General features: G+C 40.7%; 1 protein-coding gene across 1 annotated transcript in view; it reads right to left on the bottom strand.

Annotated features, from left to right (window-relative positions):
* LOC140268859 (retinal-specific phospholipid-transporting ATPase ABCA4-like) overlaps nt 1–19,207 on the bottom strand; it is a 37,076-nt gene extending 17,869 nt beyond the window's left edge. The window contains exons 1-16 of the mRNA XM_072363851.1: nt 19,072–19,207; nt 18,848–18,987; nt 18,108–18,235; nt 17,772–17,969; nt 14,380–14,469; nt 11,720–11,957; nt 10,990–11,129; nt 9,556–9,672; nt 8,221–8,418; nt 5,824–6,029; nt 4,772–4,948; nt 3,500–3,722; nt 3,083–3,304; nt 2,065–2,269; nt 1,890–1,982; nt 295–495 (exon numbers count right to left, since the gene is read on the bottom strand). Of these exons, the coding sequence (XP_072219952.1) occupies nt 295–495; nt 1,890–1,982; nt 2,065–2,269; nt 3,083–3,304; nt 3,500–3,722; nt 4,772–4,948; nt 5,824–6,029; nt 8,221–8,418; nt 9,556–9,672; nt 10,990–11,129; nt 11,720–11,957; nt 14,380–14,469; nt 17,772–17,969; nt 18,108–18,235; nt 18,848–18,987; nt 19,072–19,193 (2,698 nt within the window). The 5' untranslated portion in view covers nt 19,194–19,207. The remainder of the gene's footprint in view (nt 1–294; nt 496–1,889; nt 1,983–2,064; nt 2,270–3,082; nt 3,305–3,499; nt 3,723–4,771; nt 4,949–5,823; nt 6,030–8,220; nt 8,419–9,555; nt 9,673–10,989; nt 11,130–11,719; nt 11,958–14,379; nt 14,470–17,771; nt 17,970–18,107; nt 18,236–18,847; nt 18,988–19,071) is intronic.
* Between the last annotated feature and the right edge of the window lie 3,182 nt (nt 19,208–22,389).

Below are 22,389 nucleotides of genomic sequence, written 5' to 3'. Positions count from 1 at the left end.
AAGGCGCCACCATCCACTCCCTATGTGTTATTTCAGATAGCATGGCAGCATATTTACATAAAATCAGGCCAGGAATGTCCAGATCACACAATATAGACACTGACTATCCCTAAAACAAAGGGCTCTCATTAAGACAACTCATATTCCAGCCATATGCAACGTCTCCAACCAGTAGCATTCCCCAGTCTCCCACATGCGCCACTCTGTCACGATGATGCTGCTGTGTTGTACTTCCCTATCTGTCCACCAGATGTCCTCAGAGTCTTCCTTGAGTTCTGTATTTGTTTTCCTCACCTTCCTGCTGCTGCTCCTCCTCCTCCTGGTTTGGATTGTCCTCTTGCCTTTTCAGCTGCTCCCTTTCTCTCTCCAGTTGTTCTCTCTTACTTTGGTGTTTACAGGTTTTCTTGCTGGCTGAGCCATTACAAGTGTAAGTCTCTGGCGTGTCTCCGCCTTCAACATCCTTCTCTTGGTTCTCTGGTTCAGATTTCTCGAGGTCTGGATGGGACAAATAGACCTTAATGAAGAAACTGATTGGCTTTTTGGAAAACTTTGCTGTCACAATGCTTTTGGGAGATCCTTTCTACAGCTTTCTGCTTTTCTACCCAGGAACCAGGGGCTGAAAAGAGTTGGGGGGGAAAATGTCAGCCCCCAAAAGGGCCCTGGAAATGGTTGGGGCTAGCAAAGCAGAACATTTTTTGATTTTCAATATTCTCAGTGTTTTATTTCCACCTTTCTATCTCAAACATATCAGGTTTATTATCTACAATAGGTGATAAATCTGTTCATTCTAAGATGTTCCGACGAAACACAACATTAAAAATTGTGCATTGCGCATGCATGTTTCGACAAAAGACAGCCAGAGAGCAGCAAAATCTCAATATTTGATCTTCTGACTGTGGTAATGCTGTGATACAAACAAAAAACTAAAAAAAACACAGAAATGTGCAACACTAATAGATTTTAAGTTAATGTAGTTTAAGCGCACTTCCTTGAGAGCAGGCTGATCTGAACCACTGGGCAAAGTTTCTTCTGCTGCTAACAGCCAAGTCAGCAGATAACCTAGATGTGATGTTGAGTGATAAAATGTTAGTTTTAGATACAAAACACCCTAAATGCCATAAAAGTGGCCAGATTAATACAGTTGAAACGGCATTAACTTTTTTAGTTCATGAAGCTAAAACATCCTTGTTTCACCATCATTGCAGTTCAGAAACTCCTGTGAGCACTGATGGAGTGAAGCAACACGGTCCATAACTTAATTTGCCTCACCTACTCTGAACCTTAGACATCATGCAACTGATCACAGGCTGTAATAATCTTTTACCTCCCGGGAAAAAAGCCAAAAGCATTCAGGGTGCTGTTGGTTAAACTCAATGTAATGGCTTATCTGTATTATGCGCCTCTGGCGTAAAGTGACTTGTTAAAATTAACACTGAAGTCTATTTAACGCTCTGGGGTCTGAGCCCATTAATGACGTAATGCGATCTGATCACTCTGGAGTGATCGTAGACCTCAGAGGGTTAACTTGAATAGAAATAAATGGAGACATAAAATGCATCCTGCTTACAGGTTTGTGCGCGTGTGTGTAGATCTATCTTGCTGTGAAATTCTATGTTGATATGATAAAAAGCTAATTTATATAAAAGGCCTTGTGTGACATGTTGGTTTTGTTTTGGATTACACATCAAGTTAAAGTTAAAGTGCAGACCCCACTTATCTGTCTTCTTTAACAAAATTCTGATTCAGTTTACACTTCAGAAGTGCAGGAGCAACTTCATATATCATGACCTCCAAAGAACAACGAGAGCAATCATATGTTACTATACCCAATGCTTTTTAAAGTGCCCCATTATAAAGGGCTCCTTTATAGATGCTCCCAACTGACTAACCTTGATCAGCCATTTCTGTGTGTGAGGGTGTATGTCTTTGCCAGTATGAGGACTGGAGCGGGAAGTAGAACGGCCGACCAATGCCATACTGTCCTGCAGAGGAAGAATTAACTTTAACATTCAGCCCAATAAACACAACATGGACTGTGAACACAGAATTTGCAAGCAGCCTGACCTGGGAACACGTTGTCCAGATACCAGGCCAGGAAAGCGTAGAGGACAGCATCGAACACCATCATGACGATGGAGGTGAGGAACGAGTAAGTGTCTTTCTCTAAAGGGCTGGTCATGATGTTGTTCCACTGCAAACCCAAACCCTGCTCCTCATACCGCGACAGATACTCTGTCCCAAAGCCAAAAGCTACCGGAGACAGCAAGCTCTGTAGTAGCAAATGGATGTACAAAGAATGCTCACTTGGTTACCTTGAAATGGTGCTCAGTCCCGTTTAATTAATCAATTCCGTGAAAAAGATTAACTCATCTTGAATTTGATGTCAGCATCTCATTTAAAAAAGCTAGAACACAACCATGTTTGCCAATGTATAACATCCCCTCTTCTTTTAACAACAGTCTATAAACATCTGGAGGCTGAGGAGACCTGTTGCTGGACCTTTGGGAGAGCAATGCTGTCCCATTCTTGTCTGAAATACAAGTCCAGCTGCTCAACAGTCTCAGGCCTTCGTTGTCGTATTTTGCGTACTTTGATGCTCTAAACATTTTCAGTTGGTGAAAGATCTGAACTGCAGGCAGGTCAGTCGAGCACCTTGACTTTTCTACTACGGAGACATGCAGTTGTATTAGATGGAGTATACGGTTAGAAAATATCTTGTTGAAATATGTTGATGCCATCAAATTGACAATGAGCTAATATTTTTCATGAAAAAGTAGTATGTCCCGTTTTCAATATTTTAAATGTTTTCTATGTTCTTTTCTGCACAATATGTTGGTTTATGAGAATCACAAATCATTGCATTTTGACTGTATTATTTATACAGTTTACTGTATTATTTACTGTATTTAGTTATACTCCGTTGTTATTGCACCTCTATCAGGAAAAAGACTAATTTTAGCTTGTGTGATCTCTTTGATCTATTTGAAAATGGATTCAAACACCTACTACACTTGCAGAGCTCACAGCATAAGAGATGTGTGTTCCAATTTGTAGAGTTCACTAAATGAATAAACAAACATACTGCAGCCATTTTCATGTTTTTGGTGATGCGGTCCTGCCAGGCAAAACAAAGAATGTGAGGAAGGTAGAGGGTGAAGTAGATGATGCCACTGCAGGCCGCTGCCAAGTTTGCTTTGTTGAAGAATACACTCAATAAGAAACACTGCGTGATGGTGGCCACTGTGAAAGTCAGCAGGAAGAAGAAGACAAGGATCGAGTCGCTGTAATTCAGCACCTTCCCACCCTGAAAGGAAAAAATTAGGTGAAATGTGGATAACCCTGGAGTGTTTTTGATGACTGATTTGCACTGAAACAGACATTGAAACTTTTAAGAAACACTCAAACAGTATTTTTGTTGTCCACAAGAGGGCACTATTACATCCTACAAAACATGACTCCTCTTCACTAAACTAAACTAAATCTCTTTCAATTTGCTCACCATGATAATGGTGGTCAGCAGGGCCGTGCTGGCCGTCATAATAATGAAGCTGTCGATAAACCATGTGTACCAAATAACACCGTTGTCAACCCCCATGGCTTTCAAGGTCTCTTTGAGGCGCAGCTCCTTCTCCAGCACAATGCTCTTCACAGTCATGGACACAGAGTAGATCCAGGCCAGCACCATGAACATCGGGAAGCAGCGGTTCAGTGTGATCATAAAGCTGCACAAGAGGTGAGGGCATTGATAAGGAGAGTGTGATTATGGTCCTTCACTGCAAACATACATCAAGTTACATTCAGCTAAATAAGTTCAAAGATTGTTACAATCAAACAGAAATCCAGAATGTCTTGAATTTAACGCATTCTGAGAGGGCAACAGTGAACTTACACTGACACTAAATACTTAGACCTGCTGAGACACTAACAGCTTTTTGGAGCACATTCATATGGAAAATATTTTATACAGATAAGGGAAGTTATAAATACATTACAATAGAAAAAGACCCTCAAGTGGGTGGGAGCTATGTGCCCCAAGCTTGACCTACAGACTTCCAGGTTCTTTTACTGAGTAACTGTGGGGTAGATCACACCCACACAGAGACAAATGAGACAAACAACCATGCACATTCACAATCACTCCAAGGGACTATTTAGAATCACCAAATAACCTAGCATGCAGGTTTTTGGATGGTAGAAGAAAGCCAGAGTACCAAGAGAGATCCCACACTAGTAGGAGAACATGCAAACTCCACAAAGACAGACCCCTGCTGAGATTCAAATGGGAAACCTTCTTGCAGTCAGACGACAGTGTTAACCACCACACCACCCTGCTGCCCTTGCAGAAAAACCCAAGAGCTACATATCAGACTTTACAGGTCTGATAGTACAATTAGAAAAAGACTGAACAAGCATGGCTTGGCTTGGTTGCCAGGAAAAAGCCTCTTCTTAAAGGAACATGGCAGTAGTTTTGCAAAGTTGCATCTAATCAAACCACATGATGTCTGGAAAGATGTCCTTTGGAAAGAGGCATTCTCGAGTCAAATGTGAAGCCATCTGTCTGACAGCTAACGCTTTGTTTAAAATAGGCCACACAAAATTATCCCAATCACAGCAGCAAATCTAAAGTGGTGGTGGGACAATAAGAGAACTGTGCAGAAACAAATGCTACAAACCTCAATGACCTAAAGCGACATTGCAAGAAAGAGTTCAGATGTAATATTGCAAGAATTAGAGATTAAGAGAATTTTTCTCCAAACACAAATCAACTCACAGGTCATCAACATAACAGGGATATGGCATCTGCTGTACGTAGACTCCGAGTGGCCAGTCGTTCCCTGTGTGAAGCTTGATTATTCCATGTTCAATCATGTCCTGCAGGTAAGCAAATCCGCCCCAGATGTACCTCTGGTCCTCCAGGGGGTCCGCTCTGGGACCAGGATCCCAATACCTGAGAGAGAACACAGAAAGGGATTTGTAGAGATGATGTTGTTTCAAAACCAATCACTATATAGTTGTACCTTCAGTTGTACCGTCAGATATTGTAAGCTTTTTGTTTATTGTATGAAATAATCCCAACCACGGTCCATTCATTTTTTGTAACTATAAAACATCCTGAATCCAAAGTCTCTTAAGCTGCACGTACATTGCCCTTACTTAAGCGGATAAGTCAGAGCTCAGTTACAATCTGATTATTCAGTTGTATTGGGCAGGATTCCCACTGGGTCCATTACAACCTGTTGGTGTGTGGTAAACAGCTAAAAGTGCTTGAGCACACCAGGGGTTATTGACATACTGTCTGCTTATGAATGGGAGATCAAAGAGAAAGGAAAATGCATGTAAGTGCTGCACAAGGGAGGATTAAAGGGCAGGTAATGAGTTAATGTGGAACCACCAATAAACTTTGGAAGACACAATGAAGCCAGTTGGAGAGGATTTTCCACTTGTGAATTGCCATATGAATTGCCTCGTTAATGCGGTGGTAAAACACAGAAAAGTGAGGGTGTCAAGCTTATTTAGTGCTTTAAAAGTTAGTGGTTTGATCTAACCTAATCCTTTTTTATACCTTACACTTTTGTACAATGAATTATGAGCACATCTGCTATAAGGGAATGTGTATTAAGATTTTTCTGTTTTGTAAGACATATCACAGCATAATTAACTAGAGAGGAAAAAAGCTAAATGTAGAATGGAATTATTACATCAGAGTTATATACAGTCCACTTTTTGGAAAGGAGTCAAAAGTAATCATTTAGCTCAAACTGTGACCCCCACAGGTCAAGACGTTTTTCAAGAACCACATCCATCCACACAGGTCTTACTGACCTGTCTTTGATCTTGTTGGTCCGCTCCACTGCATCAATGTCCATGCGTATCTTGTACTTGACGTGAGGGGGAACGCTTGTGGTCCAGGGATACATGTCCACGAAGACCACTCCAGCCCAAAACTTGTTTTCATTCAGCAGGTGCAAGGCCTGATAGGTCATCTGGGACTCATCTGCATAGGCCACAAACTTATCCAGGCTAATACACTACAAACAGAGATGTAGAGAAAAGAGGGATGTGAGTTTCATAGTTTGACTTTCAGAGACTTTCAATCTCCCAAAAAAAAAAAAGAAGAAACTGCATCTTCACTATCAGGAATGGACTTTAGTCTTTGATAACCATCTACAGTCTCATGCATTTCGAAATGTATTCTGCTTCTTCTCACAGCAGTCACTTCATCAATAAACACAAGTGACCCAGTTTCAGTGGTAGTCAAAGCTCAGCCACATCTGACAGATGATGCTGTATGCTTCCAATCTTGAGCCCTCTATGCCTCCTCCATGCTTTTCTCTTCTCAACATTGTGGTACAAGATAATCCCAGTTTAATTTCTCCAAAGAATCTTGCTCCACAATTGAGAATGTTATTTTTCAAAGTTGTCTTGTGTAGTCCAATCCCGTCTTTATGTTTTTGAGGCAAATCCTCTGTAATAACAACCATGAAGTTGCATTTGACAATGAAACGCCTTCCTGCTTGAAAGAGTTCTTGATTTGGCTTGGTGTTTTTAAGAGGTCTTAGCTCATCAAGGAAACTGTTCAGGGCTTCACGCATGCATTCTTCATCTTTAAGAATGTATCTAATTGCTGATTTGGCTACCCCCAAACTTTCAGCTTTCTCTTTGATAGATCTGTTTTGTTTTTCAAATCTAATAATGAACTTCCTAATAAAGTTTTTGACCTTATATTGTGACCTCCCTACATCTTTTTTTCTCACTAATTTGTCTGGAAATAATAAAAATCATAATACGATTGGCCATGAAACTGCTTATCAGCCTGGGAAAATGAAGCAACTATGTAAAAAATGGTTGTAATTCCAGCTCATTAGCATTGAAGCATGAAACTAAAGATCTCCACTTCTACGCTGAGCATGAAACTAATGAACATATTAGCCTCACAAGCTTACTTACTCACGCTGTGCTTAGATCAACTATATTCTGATCTAAGTCATACCTCTATGAATAAATTTAGACTACAGCTCTTTTCTGGCTGCACATTTTTTTGTTACATTCGACATGGGGAACAAATGCTTTGCAGCAAAATGGCTCATATTGCTCTAACTGCGGGGCAGATAACAAAAGGATAATTAACGGTCTGCATCCAAACGCAAGCATTGCTTTGGAACAAGAAAAATACCCAGCTCTCCTGACAGCATTATGAGGGTTTTCAACAGAAATGTTATTTGCAGAGGAAATCTGAGCCACTGTATTCATTGTTCACATTCAAAATGCACGAAACACACACACATACATCTGAACACACGCGAACGAAACTCTCACAGTCTCGTTTTCTCTCACAGACACTATAAAACATGCATAATTGCCATGTGAAAATCTCATCTTTATGCACATTTGCGCAGCTCCCCACGCCCCCATATACTCTGTGTCTAATGTCTCCATTCACATTACTGTACAATACCCTGAGAGCACTCAAAGAAAGACGAGAGACCACTTCCTATTCATCTTTATGTGAACACAGATTCACAACACAATAATGCTTCACTCAAAGATGTGCTGAGGAGAAAGAGCCTCCCTGATATACATGTTCCAGTAGGACTTTAGAGTGAGAAACAGGGTGGGAGGACCTGCAGCAGCTAGCCAATAGCCCAGTGCCAGCTGACAGCTATATCTAATTGGCTAAATCGCCTGGGTTTGTTTACGGGGCTCTAAAGGGTCTTGGCACTGAAGGTGGAGACAAAAGACAGCTTGAGATTCCTGCAAAGATAAGGTTCTTTCCAAAATCACAACCCATGGCCCCCTTTAAATTAGAAGGGAGAGGAGAGAGGGAAGGCATGAAGGATGGACGGAGTAATTTGCCCTCTTTTATATGGAGGTGCAGGGGTCTGTTCCAATGCAGTGTTGTACACTAAAACAGCACTGAGCTCATGAGGAGGGTGACTCATTCCCACCTACTCTCTACTTTATCACTGGCTCTACAATGGAAGCAAGGGAAGGAGGTGACAGCACACTTGTTCTCTCCACTCCTCAGTCTGACAAACAGGAGAGCGGCTGTAAAGCTGTGCTAAGTGGTTTGGTCTATCTCAAAAGGCCTGGCTGCAATCTGCAAGGAGCAGACCAGGAAGACTGATACTCCTGTCTGTAGAATTAAGACTGTGTTTTAAAAAAAGGTCCTGGGAATGTGAAAGATTTGGCAAGTAGAAATTATTGGAGTGACCTCCTTACCTCTCCGTATTGGTTGGACATGCGTATGATCTGGTCAGTGATGTTAAAAATGTTTCTCCAGTCAAAGTTTGGCATTCCTTCCTCCCTCTTATCGTCTGGTCCATTGTGCAAGAAGTTTAGAATATCCTTAGTGGTAAAGTCTGTTTCCACCAGACTGTTGTCCATGAAGTGCATCACTGTTGGGTTCCTCAGGGTGTCCTGCAGTAGCAGAGATAAGAGTATTAAAACATGCAGTGTTCAAATAAACAAAAACTACAAGAAATATTCTGTAAAGTATATTGATGAGAGTGGAAAAATGTCCTTTTTGTGTCATCCAGTTTTGAGGTTTGAGTCATCTTCCAAAGTTTATTGGTAAGCTCTTCCAGAAAAAGGCTCAAAAGGTGGTGACAAAATATTTCATTTAATATATAATATAGTTGTTTCTACCAAAAGCACCTGATACTCAACGCCCCAAGGCTTTTTTTCCAATCACAGACACAAATATATGAAAGGAGAGAGTGTGCTTTATCTGTAATCACTTTAAACTGGTCAGTGCTAGACATTTAAGCACGGTTGTGGGTGCCAAAGGTAACGTGTTTACACTTTTTTTTTCTTTCTTTTTTTCTTAATTAGATATTGTTGATTATACCTGTTAAAACAAGCTGATTAAATCATTTCCCACTGTCAGCAATAGCATGTTTACCCACTGAGAATGAAAAATGAACTTTCACTGTCCCTTTCAGACTAAGAGCAGCTATGTCAAGTCTTGTGCATCATTCTCACAGAAAATTAGCACAGCCAGGGCAGAAATGATTGGACTCTGAGAGTAACACTCAGAAATATTTAGCTCTGCAAGCCCCAGTGACAGCATGTTGCAGTTATTCAACGCTTCAAGCCCTTACTGAAGCTTACAAGTGATCCCTTTGGTGTTTAGTACCTACAGAGAACCAAAACAGGCTCAAATGGGTATGTCCTTCCCCTGTATTGCCTTTTCAGTGACCAAGTACTTTGAGTTTGAGGACTTAGATGTTTTCCAGTGTCTGAAAAATAACTTTGGTAGCTGTGATCAAACTTAACATAGTAGAAAATTAATTTTATGATAGCTTTAGTGTTTGGGAGTATGAGTCCAGGAAATCATTGAACCACATCAGCAACTCAGAACTCATGAGCTCCATTCCACAGTGTCTTGCTGCAGTAAAGTAATATCTAAATTATCTTTTAAATAGACTATAATTTTTTTCCCCTGATATTATTCCTGCCATCTGCCAGACCATTCAATGCAGGCCTTGAATAGTAGACAGAATTAATGCCTAACTTCTCTGAAAATTAAGTACAGCATATGTGCAGTATTCATACCCTGATCATGTTCATCTGGACGCTGTTCTGGAAGAAAGCCCAGAGCTGAGGTCCCACCTCCTCCCAGGCCTTGGCCATATTCTGGAGCCTTTCTAGCTCTTCAAATGTTGTGTTGGCCTGGATACACAAATGCACACACACACGTACAATGAAAATTAATAAATGCTGGTGTCCTGTGCTAATAATGGTCGAGAGGAGCTCAAGAGCCCTCCCATTTGGCTGGTGTCCCATTGTAAAAATATAAACGATCAATGTTTAACTTTCTGCACTTGTGACTGCAAATCTATGGATGCTACCACCTGAAATAAGTTCCCTTTAAAAAAAGTGTTAAAGGCACTTGAGACCATCCATTTTGTGTTTTGAAAAAAGAAAAAAAAGCAGTGTACAAATGAAAAAAAATGCAAGCAGGGACTAGTAAAATGCTGCAGGATGAGCCCACCAAATGTGTGGAACCAAGAGATATTTTCAAGAGGACAAACAAGTACAAGTCAAGAAACAGATGACGAAAAGTCTGGTAATTACAGTGGAATCTCACATTGTCAGCGTGTTTCCAAGCAAAATGTAAAATCATCAGTCCCAGAATTTGCCCATAAAGTCATTTGAAGAATAAAAATAAAGCAAGAAATTTAGAACAGACCCTGCAGGTATAGTAAAATAACCTAATTAAATGCCTTTGTAGCCTCTGAGCATCAAATAACTCCCTCACTAAAAATTATGCTGAACCCAAAAATGGTTAAGAGGAATCTGATAAGTGAAGGCAAGTTATTGAAGTTTAGTGAAAAACACACACAGTAGATGCACTAATGGGTTCTACATGAAATCTGAGTGTTCAGAAGGTTCTTATATCAACACTGTAAATAAAAAGTACAAGACAGTTCTATGAAGTTACTCTGAATGAGAATCTAGCCCAGTCAGTTTTATTTGTACAGTTTACATTCATAGATTTGATGTGCTGCATTACAAATTAAGCACACTATCAATAGATACAAGGTTAAACTTGTTTAAACTTGTAAACAATGAAAATACAGAATAGTTTACTGTTTAATGTGTCGAATTTGTCCCAAATTAAAAAGAAATTAGCTGATTTTGTACATAAAATTCCTTAGAGTTAAATCCAGGAAACCCAACATAGCTCAATTTTTTTTTTAAATTGTGAAAGGAATAATCAGAGAGCATATCCCTTTGTTCTTCATTTGCTGCACCCTCTCATTCAATTTATTCTTAAGTTCTCTCTTCTGCTCCCCATCGCTCAACCCTCCACCCCCATCCCTCTGTTCTCCCTTGCGTCTGCAGTCAGCTCATTCCACTGAAGGGTGGAGGGCTGGCTGCATTTGCACAGATACTGAGTGTGTTGAAAGAAGTAGAAAAAGAGAGAAGGGGTGAGCAGAGAAAAAGTGAGAGGTGAAGGGTCGGGTTGGAGGTAGACTGCCTTACACTCTTTAATATCTTGCGGACGGCAGGGGAGTCGGGAGTGTACAGGATCTTTCCCATCAGCAGGGGCTTGACTGAATTCCACACAATTTTTGTAATGGGGTTGGACTCCAGGGTCTGCATCAGGGCGTTGCAGAAGGGAGCTGAGGGAAGAGAAAATATGGGGAAAAAAAGCTTAATAAAGAAGAACGAAGAGACAAAAAAGAGGAAAAAGAAGTTATCAGCAGAGGTAGTAATTTTATTATCCTACACTTGGCCACCATTCAGATATTGTTGATTAAATTAGATTGGTTAAATGGGGGAGAAAAGAGTAGAATCTAATACTTACAAATATGTAGCAATAAAATCAAATGTGTTGTGCAGACACATGACAAAGACTGAATACGCCTGCTTAGTTGTCTTATTTTTACCACTACGGGACAAAATAGAGTGAGATTAAAACATTGAAGTTTAATTGCAAAGCTTTCTTGTCATCAACTCTAAACTAAGCAACAGCTAGATAAACAGCTGGATAAACTAAGCAACAAAATAAGCTTATAGCAATCGCTATCATCAAAAGCCTGACACAATCAAATTTTGTCTTGGGTAAACATGTCTGTACAGATTCCTGTTAGGTAAGAATTTAAAAATACATCAATTCTGTGTAGTAGCTTCAAAAAAGCTACACTGAATTGTTAAAAGTATGCATACAGCCAGTCTGTACATGAAATGGTATTGGGACATCTTTGCTTACTTGCAGTGTCATCGTAGACATAGTTGTGGCTCTTGCTGCCGTTAACGCCCAGGAACACTTTATAGTTGTTGTCTTCATACCAGTTGAAGGACAGGACCCTGGACCCCCCTCCCTCTGGATATCCACAGAAGAGGTTTGACACGCTGGACATCAACTGGGTGAAAGTGGACGGACCTCCAGCTTGGAACAGAGAGGAAACTGCCTTCAGGAGCTCCTGAGAACTCTCCCGCTCCATCAGCTGTACAAGACATAGAAACTCTGTGATCACATTGTCCATTAATCTGTGTAATCTATAAACTACAAACCAGTATAAGCTACATCATTTCATGCTCCACAGGAACCTATGAAATGTATCTGTGGGTTACTAGCTTCCACCCTAATGTTTTATGAGTGTCACAGGGATTAAAAGAAAATTCTTGGTATTTCAGGATTTTTTTAATACATACAAGATACAAATTTAACACAGTGTTTACGTGATCTGTAGTTTCATTTTAAATTACATATTTTCACTCAGTACGACCTAAAATGCAGTGAAGTCGTGGCAACCTAACTAGGATACTCTTGAACCTACAGCTCATCTGCTGATCACTGCTGCCAAGTAAGAACAAGTATCCTCTGACCTCCAATCGCTCCAGCAGGATAAATAGATGTTTCTGTTGGGGACTCTAAGCAATTAGCTTTGAGCTATTTGACCTTCTTTAAGTAATTACACACAGGGCAGGGATGTTTATGTTTGTTATATTCATTCATAACCTGCGAATTTCAGAGCGTAAACGATCACATGAAAACAATAGTTTAAAGATAAGCAGACATGTTGGACAGATGCCTCTCCTCACATGATGAGGATAGTGGCGGGGTGGACTAAATATCCTCCTATTGACAGGACAAAAATAGCTTCATACAAGTGCAATTCTCCCTGATGTGTACCATTTTCTCTATAAAGAAATATTAAGGAGGGGCCCCCAGAATTGTTGCTGGTGGGAATAGAAATATGTTTCTCCACATATTTCATGACCGTCATAAATTTAACTTCTGGTGAATTTAGTTCTTAAGATGTCATATCAGGACTAATATTAGATGGGGTTGAGTTCTTTTGATAATAATTGTAATTTCAACACTTACAATCAATCCAGTTTTGTCAGCAACAAACATGACTCATTGTTCTATGTCCTATTCCCCAAAGCAAACTTTACATGTGAATGTGCGCAAACATTCTCTCACACATGCTGCAGCACACCCTCAGTTTATCCTTAACTCACTCCCTCTTCCTTTATTTTTCTTATTTATTACTTCTCACATACAAACACACACACACGCACTGAGCTGAGAGGAAGCAGAGGTGGGTAATGAGAATATTTGGCTCGCCTCTCTGTCACCACGGTGACACAGAGGTCCCACCTACAGGATGTGTCACCTCAAAGGAATGTCCCTCTCTCCCCTCTTCCTTCTCTCTCTGTCTGCCTCCCACCTCGCTCTTTCCAATCGTTATCCCTGGCCAAGGTGATGATGGGATACACTCCCCCTCGAGACGTAACGCGAACGTGCTGAAGCACACATCTCACCACGGGCTTTTAGTGTGAGTGTGGACCACAGAGTAGAATTCATAAACATGCAAATACGTTAAAGCCGGGGTAGATCATTGTTTTAAGTTCAACCTTTCAGTTTGTTAGAATTTAAGTGGTCTGAAAGGAAACTCCTCTTCTATGTGTTTCTGAGTTTTAGGAAATATAGCCTGTGATGTCCAACTATAGGTCCCCTCAGAAAAGTTGTCATTTCTATTGCCATTCCTCAAATGTAAATGCCCAAATGTGTGTTAACTGTTAGTAGATTTTTATGGGTAGATTAGTCATTAAAATCCCAATAGGATGTAGTTTTTTTGCCAAGGTTACTGGCAGCAGCTAATTCAATTTCATGGGAAAAAACACTGTATGCAAGTGCTTGTGTTCTTCTGATGGGAGGGGCTTATGACAGAGAGGGGAGAGCTGGATGAACAGGGTTGTTTTTATTTTCTTGTCTTCAGTTCTGCTCAGTGGTACAGTATTATGATAAATTGTTGATGAGTAAGATTGTGTTTTACCTTATATATATTCTGCTCTTTCCTTGTTTTGGGGTCTATTCCATTATTTTCACCTCAGTTTCTATCATATTCTTATAAAATATCTATGTGATGTGTATTTTATTCTGTTGTCTTCTTTTAATTTCTACAAGTTCACATTTCTCTATGATGTCCCTTTAATTCCACTCCCTAGAATGGCCCTTTATCTTTTCCCACAAAATCTGCTCTATTGTCTTCAGATGCATTCCATTGTTTTGTTATCTGATTTTGTATTTGTAGTCCACAGCATTCTTTAATAATAAACATGCATGCATAAACATATGCGTATACTGTACATGCATGCAAATACACGTCCTCAAGCACTTGCCTGAGCCTGACCTATTAGCATTTGCAGACAACACGATGAGTGGTATCACATGCATGTGACCCCCACATTGTTGGGCCCATCACTCAGCCTCCTCTGTGACTAATTCTCAAAAAGTGAACAGCGGAAAAGGCGAGTTTCCTGGAGGACTAAAAATACTGGTGCTTCTGATCCTACAGGACCGAGGAGGAGAGCGTAGGAGCAGGAGTGGAGGGGATTGATGGCTTTGGGAGCACTTACAACTTGGATCCTCTCTGATGTTGCCTTGAGAACCCGACCCCAGACGTGCAGGTCAATCCCCTGGGATCTGCTGTCCAGAACCTGAGGCATCTGGAGAAACAAAGTCACGTGATGCATTGAGGAAAAATATTCCAAATAAATTTCGATAAAATGAGAGATTTAAACACAAATGGCCCTTTGTTCATTTGTGTCGAACTCATCTGTGTTCTTTTTAAGTCATGTCTCATGATTAGCTTACACAGAAAACACAGTAAAAAAAAAAAAACTTTTAACATCTGGAAACTTCTAAGAAGTTAGTTTCTAAGGAAGGAAACCTTTTTTTGCCCACGTTCTTACACAGATTTCACAGGAATTACAATCAGCAGCCAACTGGACAAAAACCTATCAACTTATCCAAACCTTTTTTTTAAATGCACTTTGGATCTGACAAGTAGCTATAAAAATGTGCACCTTGTTGATTCTTTCTTGAACTTCACACAAATCAAATATTTGATATGAAACACAGTAACATTATTCCACTAAAACTCCTTTTGTGACTTTATCTCTTTGGGAAACCATTAGCAGAAGGTGTTAGAAAATGCCTGGTCAGGGCAAAGTGCTGATGGTAAGGAAAGCCTGTGTGCCAAGACAAACACAGGCATGTGACGTGCTTCCTCTTGCATTCCTCGTGCCTTCATTTCAATGAATGAAGGAGGGAGGGAAGCAGTATGATTAGTGGGGAAGAGAAAAAGCAAGAGAATGGGAAGGGAGGCTACCGAGAGGCTGATGGATGAAGGAAGTCGAGAGCATAATAAGGGAAGACAATTTGATGTGGCAGAGGTCAGTGTAGTAATAAGAAAGAATCTAGAATCAATATTGTATAATACAGCCCCCTAAAAACAGAAACTCCACACAGCAATAGAGATTACAGCTGTGATCACTGACACACAAGACACCCTGTCGTCATCTGAACAAAACTGAGAGAAACTGTTTCTAACTTGAGTGCACAGATAAGGCAATCAAATGGCACTGGAGAACCTGAAATGTTAGTTTTGGATCTATGAGCAATGATTATCTAGATGCAGCTGCCATGAAGCCACAGGAATTGCCAAGGGAACTGAAAATGAGTCAATAGTCAATAAGAAGAACAGAACGAGCTGGGGTTTATAGTATCACTGATCAGAGCAGCAAAATGTGAGCTACTTCTGCATCTAACTTTGAACAACAGACATGTGAGGGCTTCAGACTCGGGTACAGGGGTTATCAGTGGAAGTCAGAGTTTCTGTGACAGCTCAGATAGTGTAAAGGACACTGCTTAACATCAGCCTCTACAAACGATGTCCTTGGAAAAAAACTCTTAATGGAAGAATGCACTCTTCTAATAAACGTGAATGACAACAAATTCATTTTGGAAGCAAATTTGTGAAGATTAAATCAAGTTGACTGAAAATATGTTCCAGCCTCACTGAAAGGTCAGAAGCACCAGAGTGAATACTCAGTCTTGACAGAGAGGCACAGAGGTGGGAGTGCAATGATATGGGACTGACATTCATAGATGACATCTGAATGGCTGTAGGTATAGAATACAGGTCGACTCGGCAGAGGAAATTTATTACAACATCAAAATCATTGTCGCCTCAAGGTAAGAAGATTCCTGCTTCTAATCCTGAGTGGGGCCTTTTTTCATGTTCTCCCCATTTATACTTGGGTTCTCTCTGTATATTCCTTCCACCATCCAAAATGCTTGATTAATAGGTGAAATTGACCCTAGAAGTGAGTGTGAGTGTGCATGGTTGTCTGTCTCATCAGTCTCTGTGTGGCCCTGCAATGGACTGGAGACACGTCCAGGTTGTACCTCACCTCTCACCCAATGGCAGCTGGGATAGGCCACAGCACCCACGCAACACTGAATTGGATTGGCGGGTATAGAGAATGAATGAATGATTTATTGCGATTAATCTGGAGGACAACATGAAAATGTGTGTCATATATCATGGCCATCTATGTAATAACTGTTAAGACATTTCAGACATGGCTGGTGCCATGAGAATCATTAGGATTTGACATCTAGTAACAATTTCTGTTCAAAATTACATGATAATCCTTCTAGTAGTTGTTGAGATGTTTCTTTCTGAATCAAAGTGTCCTCTAAAAGAGAGGGGGACATAAGTGAAATAAGCTTATACTAATTCATTCTGCAAGCTCTTGTCTATATATTTCTTCTCAAAGTTGTATGACTATATATCTTATTCTGCCTTTTATTTATAGGCCTCATTTACAAAACATTTAAGATATCTTCTTCTCTATTATTCAAATTTCTCTGTCTTCAAAAAAGAGCATAGCAACCCTATCACGGTACCGATCTTTCAATCCTACAGAAGCTACAGTATGCAGACCTAAGCACATGCTGGTGTAGTGTTTGTGCGAGACGCAGCATCTTTTCTTACAGAATACCTCACAGGCTGCCGGCACACCCTAGCTAAGCCCATTAGAGAAACAGGCCAAGACGGATAATGCCATATGAATTCCCTGAGCCAGTCAGCTGACTCACCAAGCCTGAACCTGAACACATACATATAGAATAGAAACTTGAGGTTCTCCAGAAGGGATTAAAGACTGAAGTGTGATTTGTATTTCTTTAAAATCTTAGATAAATCTCTTTCAAGAGATATATTTGGAGATATTTTCAAGCCATTAAAAGGACACTAGCTGAGCACTGGTGTCGCTTCAAAAAGAATTTGTTTTCTGTGTTCATTGCTTTTAATGTAAATGTGCTTGATTCCAAAACTACAAGCCAGCAACAAGCTGAACAAATGAGTCACCTGCAAGCCAGAGTCAACCTCTGGGCAGCACATGCAGCATTGACATCACCACAAATCTTTACATAGAATCACTTCTCATGCTTCACGTTACGTGCTGGGGTGCTGATACAGTTATCATGACAGGAACCGGCATCTGATTTAAATCCAAAATGTTACAAAAGCAGAGATAACAAAGTTATCCAGTTCCTCCAGAAAAGAACTGTGTAGGTTAGGAGCTGTAGCACCCTGGTTGCCCTCGCCAAACCCACATTTTAATACATATGTCATTCTTTCTGCATATAGTCCACAATAAAAGTGCCTAACACTCTTAGAAATCTTGAGAATGTGTGGGAGGATAAATGATGGCGTGGAAGTGTGGAGCCACATTTATCTCTGCTGACATCAGATTGGACTCGTTGTGAGTCTGATAGACTAAAAGGCTTCTTTTTTTTCATTTAAATTGCAGTTCAGAGAAGTCAAGGATATGCTAAAGAGATGGAGACTGGGGACCTTTTTTTGCTTTGACGGGAGCAGAACAGGAAGAGGATGTTAAACTGGCAGTAATGACTGGCCTTGCAATTGTGTGAAGCACTTCCAAAGAAAGCTACTAACCAGTTTGAAGATCTTGAAAAAGTCCAGATTAGCATAAAGGATATCCTCTATCCTCTGCAGTCTTTGCTGGCTAATAGCACACATGGCATTGCGGACCCCGTGGAGTCCCATGCGACTGGGGAAGATGATGAAGCGCTCCAGCAGGGCCTGGCTGCATGCTATGTCCTTCAGCTGCAGGTCTGGGATGCCAAATGCAAACTAGAAAATATGGAAAGATAAGATAGGCCAGAATGTGTTCATGAGAGTGTGATTCATACCATTTTCTGTAAGGCAGATACACCACATCTTGACCTTTGTGCAGAAGCCAAGGTGACTCAGTCAAAATTGCAACTTCACCTGTTCCAGTCGTATTTGCGCATTGACAAGTTGATAAACTATAGACTCTGAAAAGCCGGCATCTCTTAACAGGAAAGCCGTGAGAACCTCGTCATCCTTCAGAATATCGCCTATCTTCAGCCCGCGGCCTAGACGGAAAATCATAAACAGCGATAGCGAAAGATCAGAGCCACACAGAACAATATTGACCGGACCAGTATTGGAGCGCTCAGAGGAAATGATTCACAGCGAAACAGATTGGCAGGAAAGAACTGAGTGTTTACACAAATATCCCTGCCAAAAGCTGGAGTTAATTTTGTTGGAAGGAATACTCAGAACAACGTTTTTTTATATATATATGTGCCTTGAGGCTTGGTTCTAAAAAATTCTTTGCATGTGAACGACCACAACAATGCGAATAGTGTGCAGCAGTCAGAAGAAAAATAACATGAAAGCAAGGAAATGGAAGCTTATACAACACTGTCCGGGATGATCTCTTTGTACATGTCATATGCTTTTCATTATTTGGCAAAATAAACCAGAAAAAATAAATAAATAAATCAATTCCACATCCACCAGTTAAGATAAGCATCAATTTTGCCTTTAGTTTTACATCCGTCCTGAAAGCTAGGATCATAGCTGGACTGGTCTCAGCAATCTTTTTTTCTGCCCAGATTAGAAAGACGAATAGCTTCTATTAGCCAGTTTACTCAGAAGACAAGTATGACAGACTGAACTATTTCTCACAATTTGCCTTTTACCTGAGACTGCATAGGGGTTACTACGCAAAGTATCCATAAAGTTTGAGAAAGACGTCATTTCGTGCCAGAGCCGGCCAACCTGCTGGACCTCTGCATCATTGAGCAGAAGCTCCTGGGCATCCACATAGAACCGTGCCAGTCTGGAATAAACAAAAATATTCAAAGGAGGGTTTGAATTCTACAGTTAAGTGTCCCAGGTTCAAGAGTGCAGTGATTATGCTTACACCGAGTTGTTATAGTTGGAGACGACGCCTGGCGACTCTCCCCGGGTTGGATATCGGAAGCAGGGGTTGTTAGCATTACAGAAGATGCCCTGGATCCAGGGGAGAATCCCTGTTGAGGGCATGGCCTTGTTGGGGAAGTGACCTGAACAAAGACACATCGTAGTAGAGTGCAAGTGAGTGCTCAAGACCTGATTGTAAGACTTGACAAAGTTCAACATGTGTTATTTGCCCCATGAAAAGAACAGCAAATAGAAGTTGTATTTGTTGATCTAACAATGAGAGCTACTTATGAGGGATCTCAGTCAGGAATTTCTTCTTACACTCATGTTGTTGGTATAGTGGATTGGCCTTCCTGAGCCACACCAGACCAATGAATAGCAATACTGGCCAGAAGATCTCCACTAGGAAGCGGACCTAGACAGAACCATATGAAACAGACATATACAGTGAAGAAGCAGAGCAACAACAACACAAGCACAATGCATTACCATTGCCAGAGAATGAATGCTTTCGGTATAAAGACAAATACATCCAGTTTAGACCGTTATGTCAAACAGATGGCGATATGATTTCTGCGATTTCTGTAGTTTGTGGTGCAGCGTAGTATCATCTCATAAACAGTTGTACCTTCTGTCTTTTGCGAAGAGTCCAGTTCTTCCACAGTAGGAGGCAGATTTGAGAGCCTGTCTTCATTGCTCCGCTGCACGGCCCCTTGAAGGGGTCATCAGACTGTAATAAACCTGCAGGTATAAAACTCGATTAGTGATGACTAAATAGATTTTATCTTAGGACAGACTTCAATTTAAGTGGTCTGCATAACACTGATGTGACCATAATCATGGTCACATGACATTAACCAGAGATCTTTACCTGTCCATGACTGCTGATCAGACAGAGCCAGCACTAATGGTATCTGAACTTGTCTTAGTATAGACTACAATAGGTTTGATCTCGGACCTATCTTATCATAACTGAGACTTATCAAAACACAAGGTGCTTTACTTGTTTTAGCGGGACCAACCAGGTAGCTCATACAAATATAAATACTCCAGACTGAGTGCTGAAATGGATTGTGCAGAGGTTTATTTGTGTTAGAATGTAATCACAATTAAACTCGCTTTGTTGTGATCATTTTGATGGCACCGTGTTTTCAACCTTTCTCAACCTCATCTTCCTTCTCTCCACACTAAAGTTACTGTTTTTTTTTTGTAGAGTATCTGTATTAGAATAAGCTGCTTTAAAGTTTGGTTTATTGACAGCAACCAGAACAGCGACCTGTTGACTCCCCAGTCTGTGCATGCTGGGGAGGGGGGCAGAATATAGGTGGATTAGTAGTTACAGTCCACCACAATGAGCTTTACTTCCCTTAGTCATTCTGAATGCTGCTTTTCATCCCCAGCCCGTAGGCTTTGGCTCAACATGTACACCAGTACTACACAGTAAAAAATGCAGTCATAAGCTTTTAACTCTTATATTATGCTGAAAATGTCACACACCATATTTTATTTGTGACTGAATCCATGAATCTCTGTGGAAGTGCTCTGTTCGCAGTTCAGATTTTCAGGCTTAACAAAACAATTGTCACTCCATCCTTCAATTTTCCTTTTAAAAAAGAACAAAAAGAACCAGGAACAGTGCTGTTTAAGCACTGGATTGATAAACAGCATTGGTAACAGGATGGTTCGCACCTAAAGAACATCCTGATTAAGTGAAAATCACCCACATTCTGTGTGTTATCTTTGACTGTATGCTTGCGTTTTACCAAATAAATCAAGCAGTGATTTTACATTTTAGACAAAATCTAAATAAGTCACATCAGTTGACACATTTTCCACAGAGCATGCTCCGGCCAAATACTGGGTTAACATCTTTTGTATTTGGACAGTCATACATAAAGTCCACACATCAACACAACAGTCAGTGCAGTTCATCTGGACAACGCAAACAGTCAGTCAATTAACTCCCCAGCAGAACGGAATAAGAATGACATGCAGGCACGGTTTATTTGTCTTGCAGTGAGACCTGACTCAAACCTGGTCCTAATCATCGTAAACTTGGAGTTTGTTCTCAGTTGTCTTGACTCAAACTTTGGACCGAGCTGGAAAGGTTTTTAAACCACTCTTGGTAGAGCAGACACCTCAGAACTAATACTGGACCACTTTATGGATATGTGTGCAGTTTGCTGACAACAAGAAATAGTATTATAACATTATGGAAACTACTAAATGCATTACCTTACACAGTCATTAAGAACAGTCAAGGAGGACTTTTTATGCCACCTGACAGACAAATGCGATTTCAACCTGCACACGATCACTTGTCTAGAAAAACAAAAGGGGAACTGTAGGACTCCAACTGGAGGGTAAAAGCTATCATCATGTGTCCGACTTCTCTGAAATCACCTTGTTACTCAAACAGTAATTACTCAGAACATGATTTCCTTGCACAAGCCTTTTAGAACAAATGTAGAAACTGTGTGGCAAACAAGTCACACCACAGAGAAGCTGTGGTAAACAACTAACTTATACAGATTGAAATAACTGTTAAATCCTTTAAAAAGCACCTCACAAGATCTGCCGTGACATTGTGCCAAATATGACAGTTAGCAACCACATGACTGTCAAGTTGTTACAGACAGAAGAACAGTTAATTCTCATGCTTACCTTTTATCTAAAGATAATAAAGTCGAGCGGCATCTAGAGAAACAGGTTCACAGACAAACTGAAGTAATGGAGAACATTAAGCAGTGAAGAAGAGCTTCAGATGACTCCGGCTAACCACTCTCTCTTTGTCTGCAGGTCAGCAGCGCTCCTAATCTGATTGCTCTAATCTCCCCAGCTCAACATGGGCAGGCAGAAAAAAGACAACAGTCATCCATTTTGAGGCAGAATTAGGCGGATATCTGCTGCTGAAGAAAGGCAAAATCCTAGAAGAGAGAAGCACTGGAGGTGGGCTTCACAGCAGCAGTCAATGTGCTTGTCAAAACATACATGAGCGAGATTTACCTGAACGGTTACCGTGCAACAGTCTGCTCAGGAAAATCACCTCTAAGCTAAGCACCTACGAAGGAAAACAAAAGAACTCTGCGCCTGAACTTGGAAGCTGTAGGAACTCAGACACAAGAGGGTTTGTTTCAGGTTGTGCGTCGCATTTATCAGAAAGTCTCCCTCCTCTGAGCAGCTCAGCGAGGTGGTGCAGGTGACAAGGGTGATTAGGTGAGGAGTATGTGAAGGCTTGATAGCAGCACATTAAAACCACCTGAGCCTGCAGCACAGGCAGCTTACCCTCCAACTCAAGTTAATTAAAAAGGTATAAGTC

This window comes from Leuresthes tenuis, unplaced genomic scaffold (assembly GCF_036924035.1).
Source record: "Leuresthes tenuis unplaced genomic scaffold, fLeuTen1.0.hap1 SCAF_14, whole genome shotgun sequence".
Classification (NCBI taxonomy): Eukaryota; Metazoa; Chordata; class Actinopteri; order Atheriniformes; family Atherinopsidae; genus Leuresthes; species Leuresthes tenuis.
The sequence above is the reverse complement of the archived record's forward strand: the minus strand, read 5'-3'. Positions and strand labels throughout refer to the sequence as shown.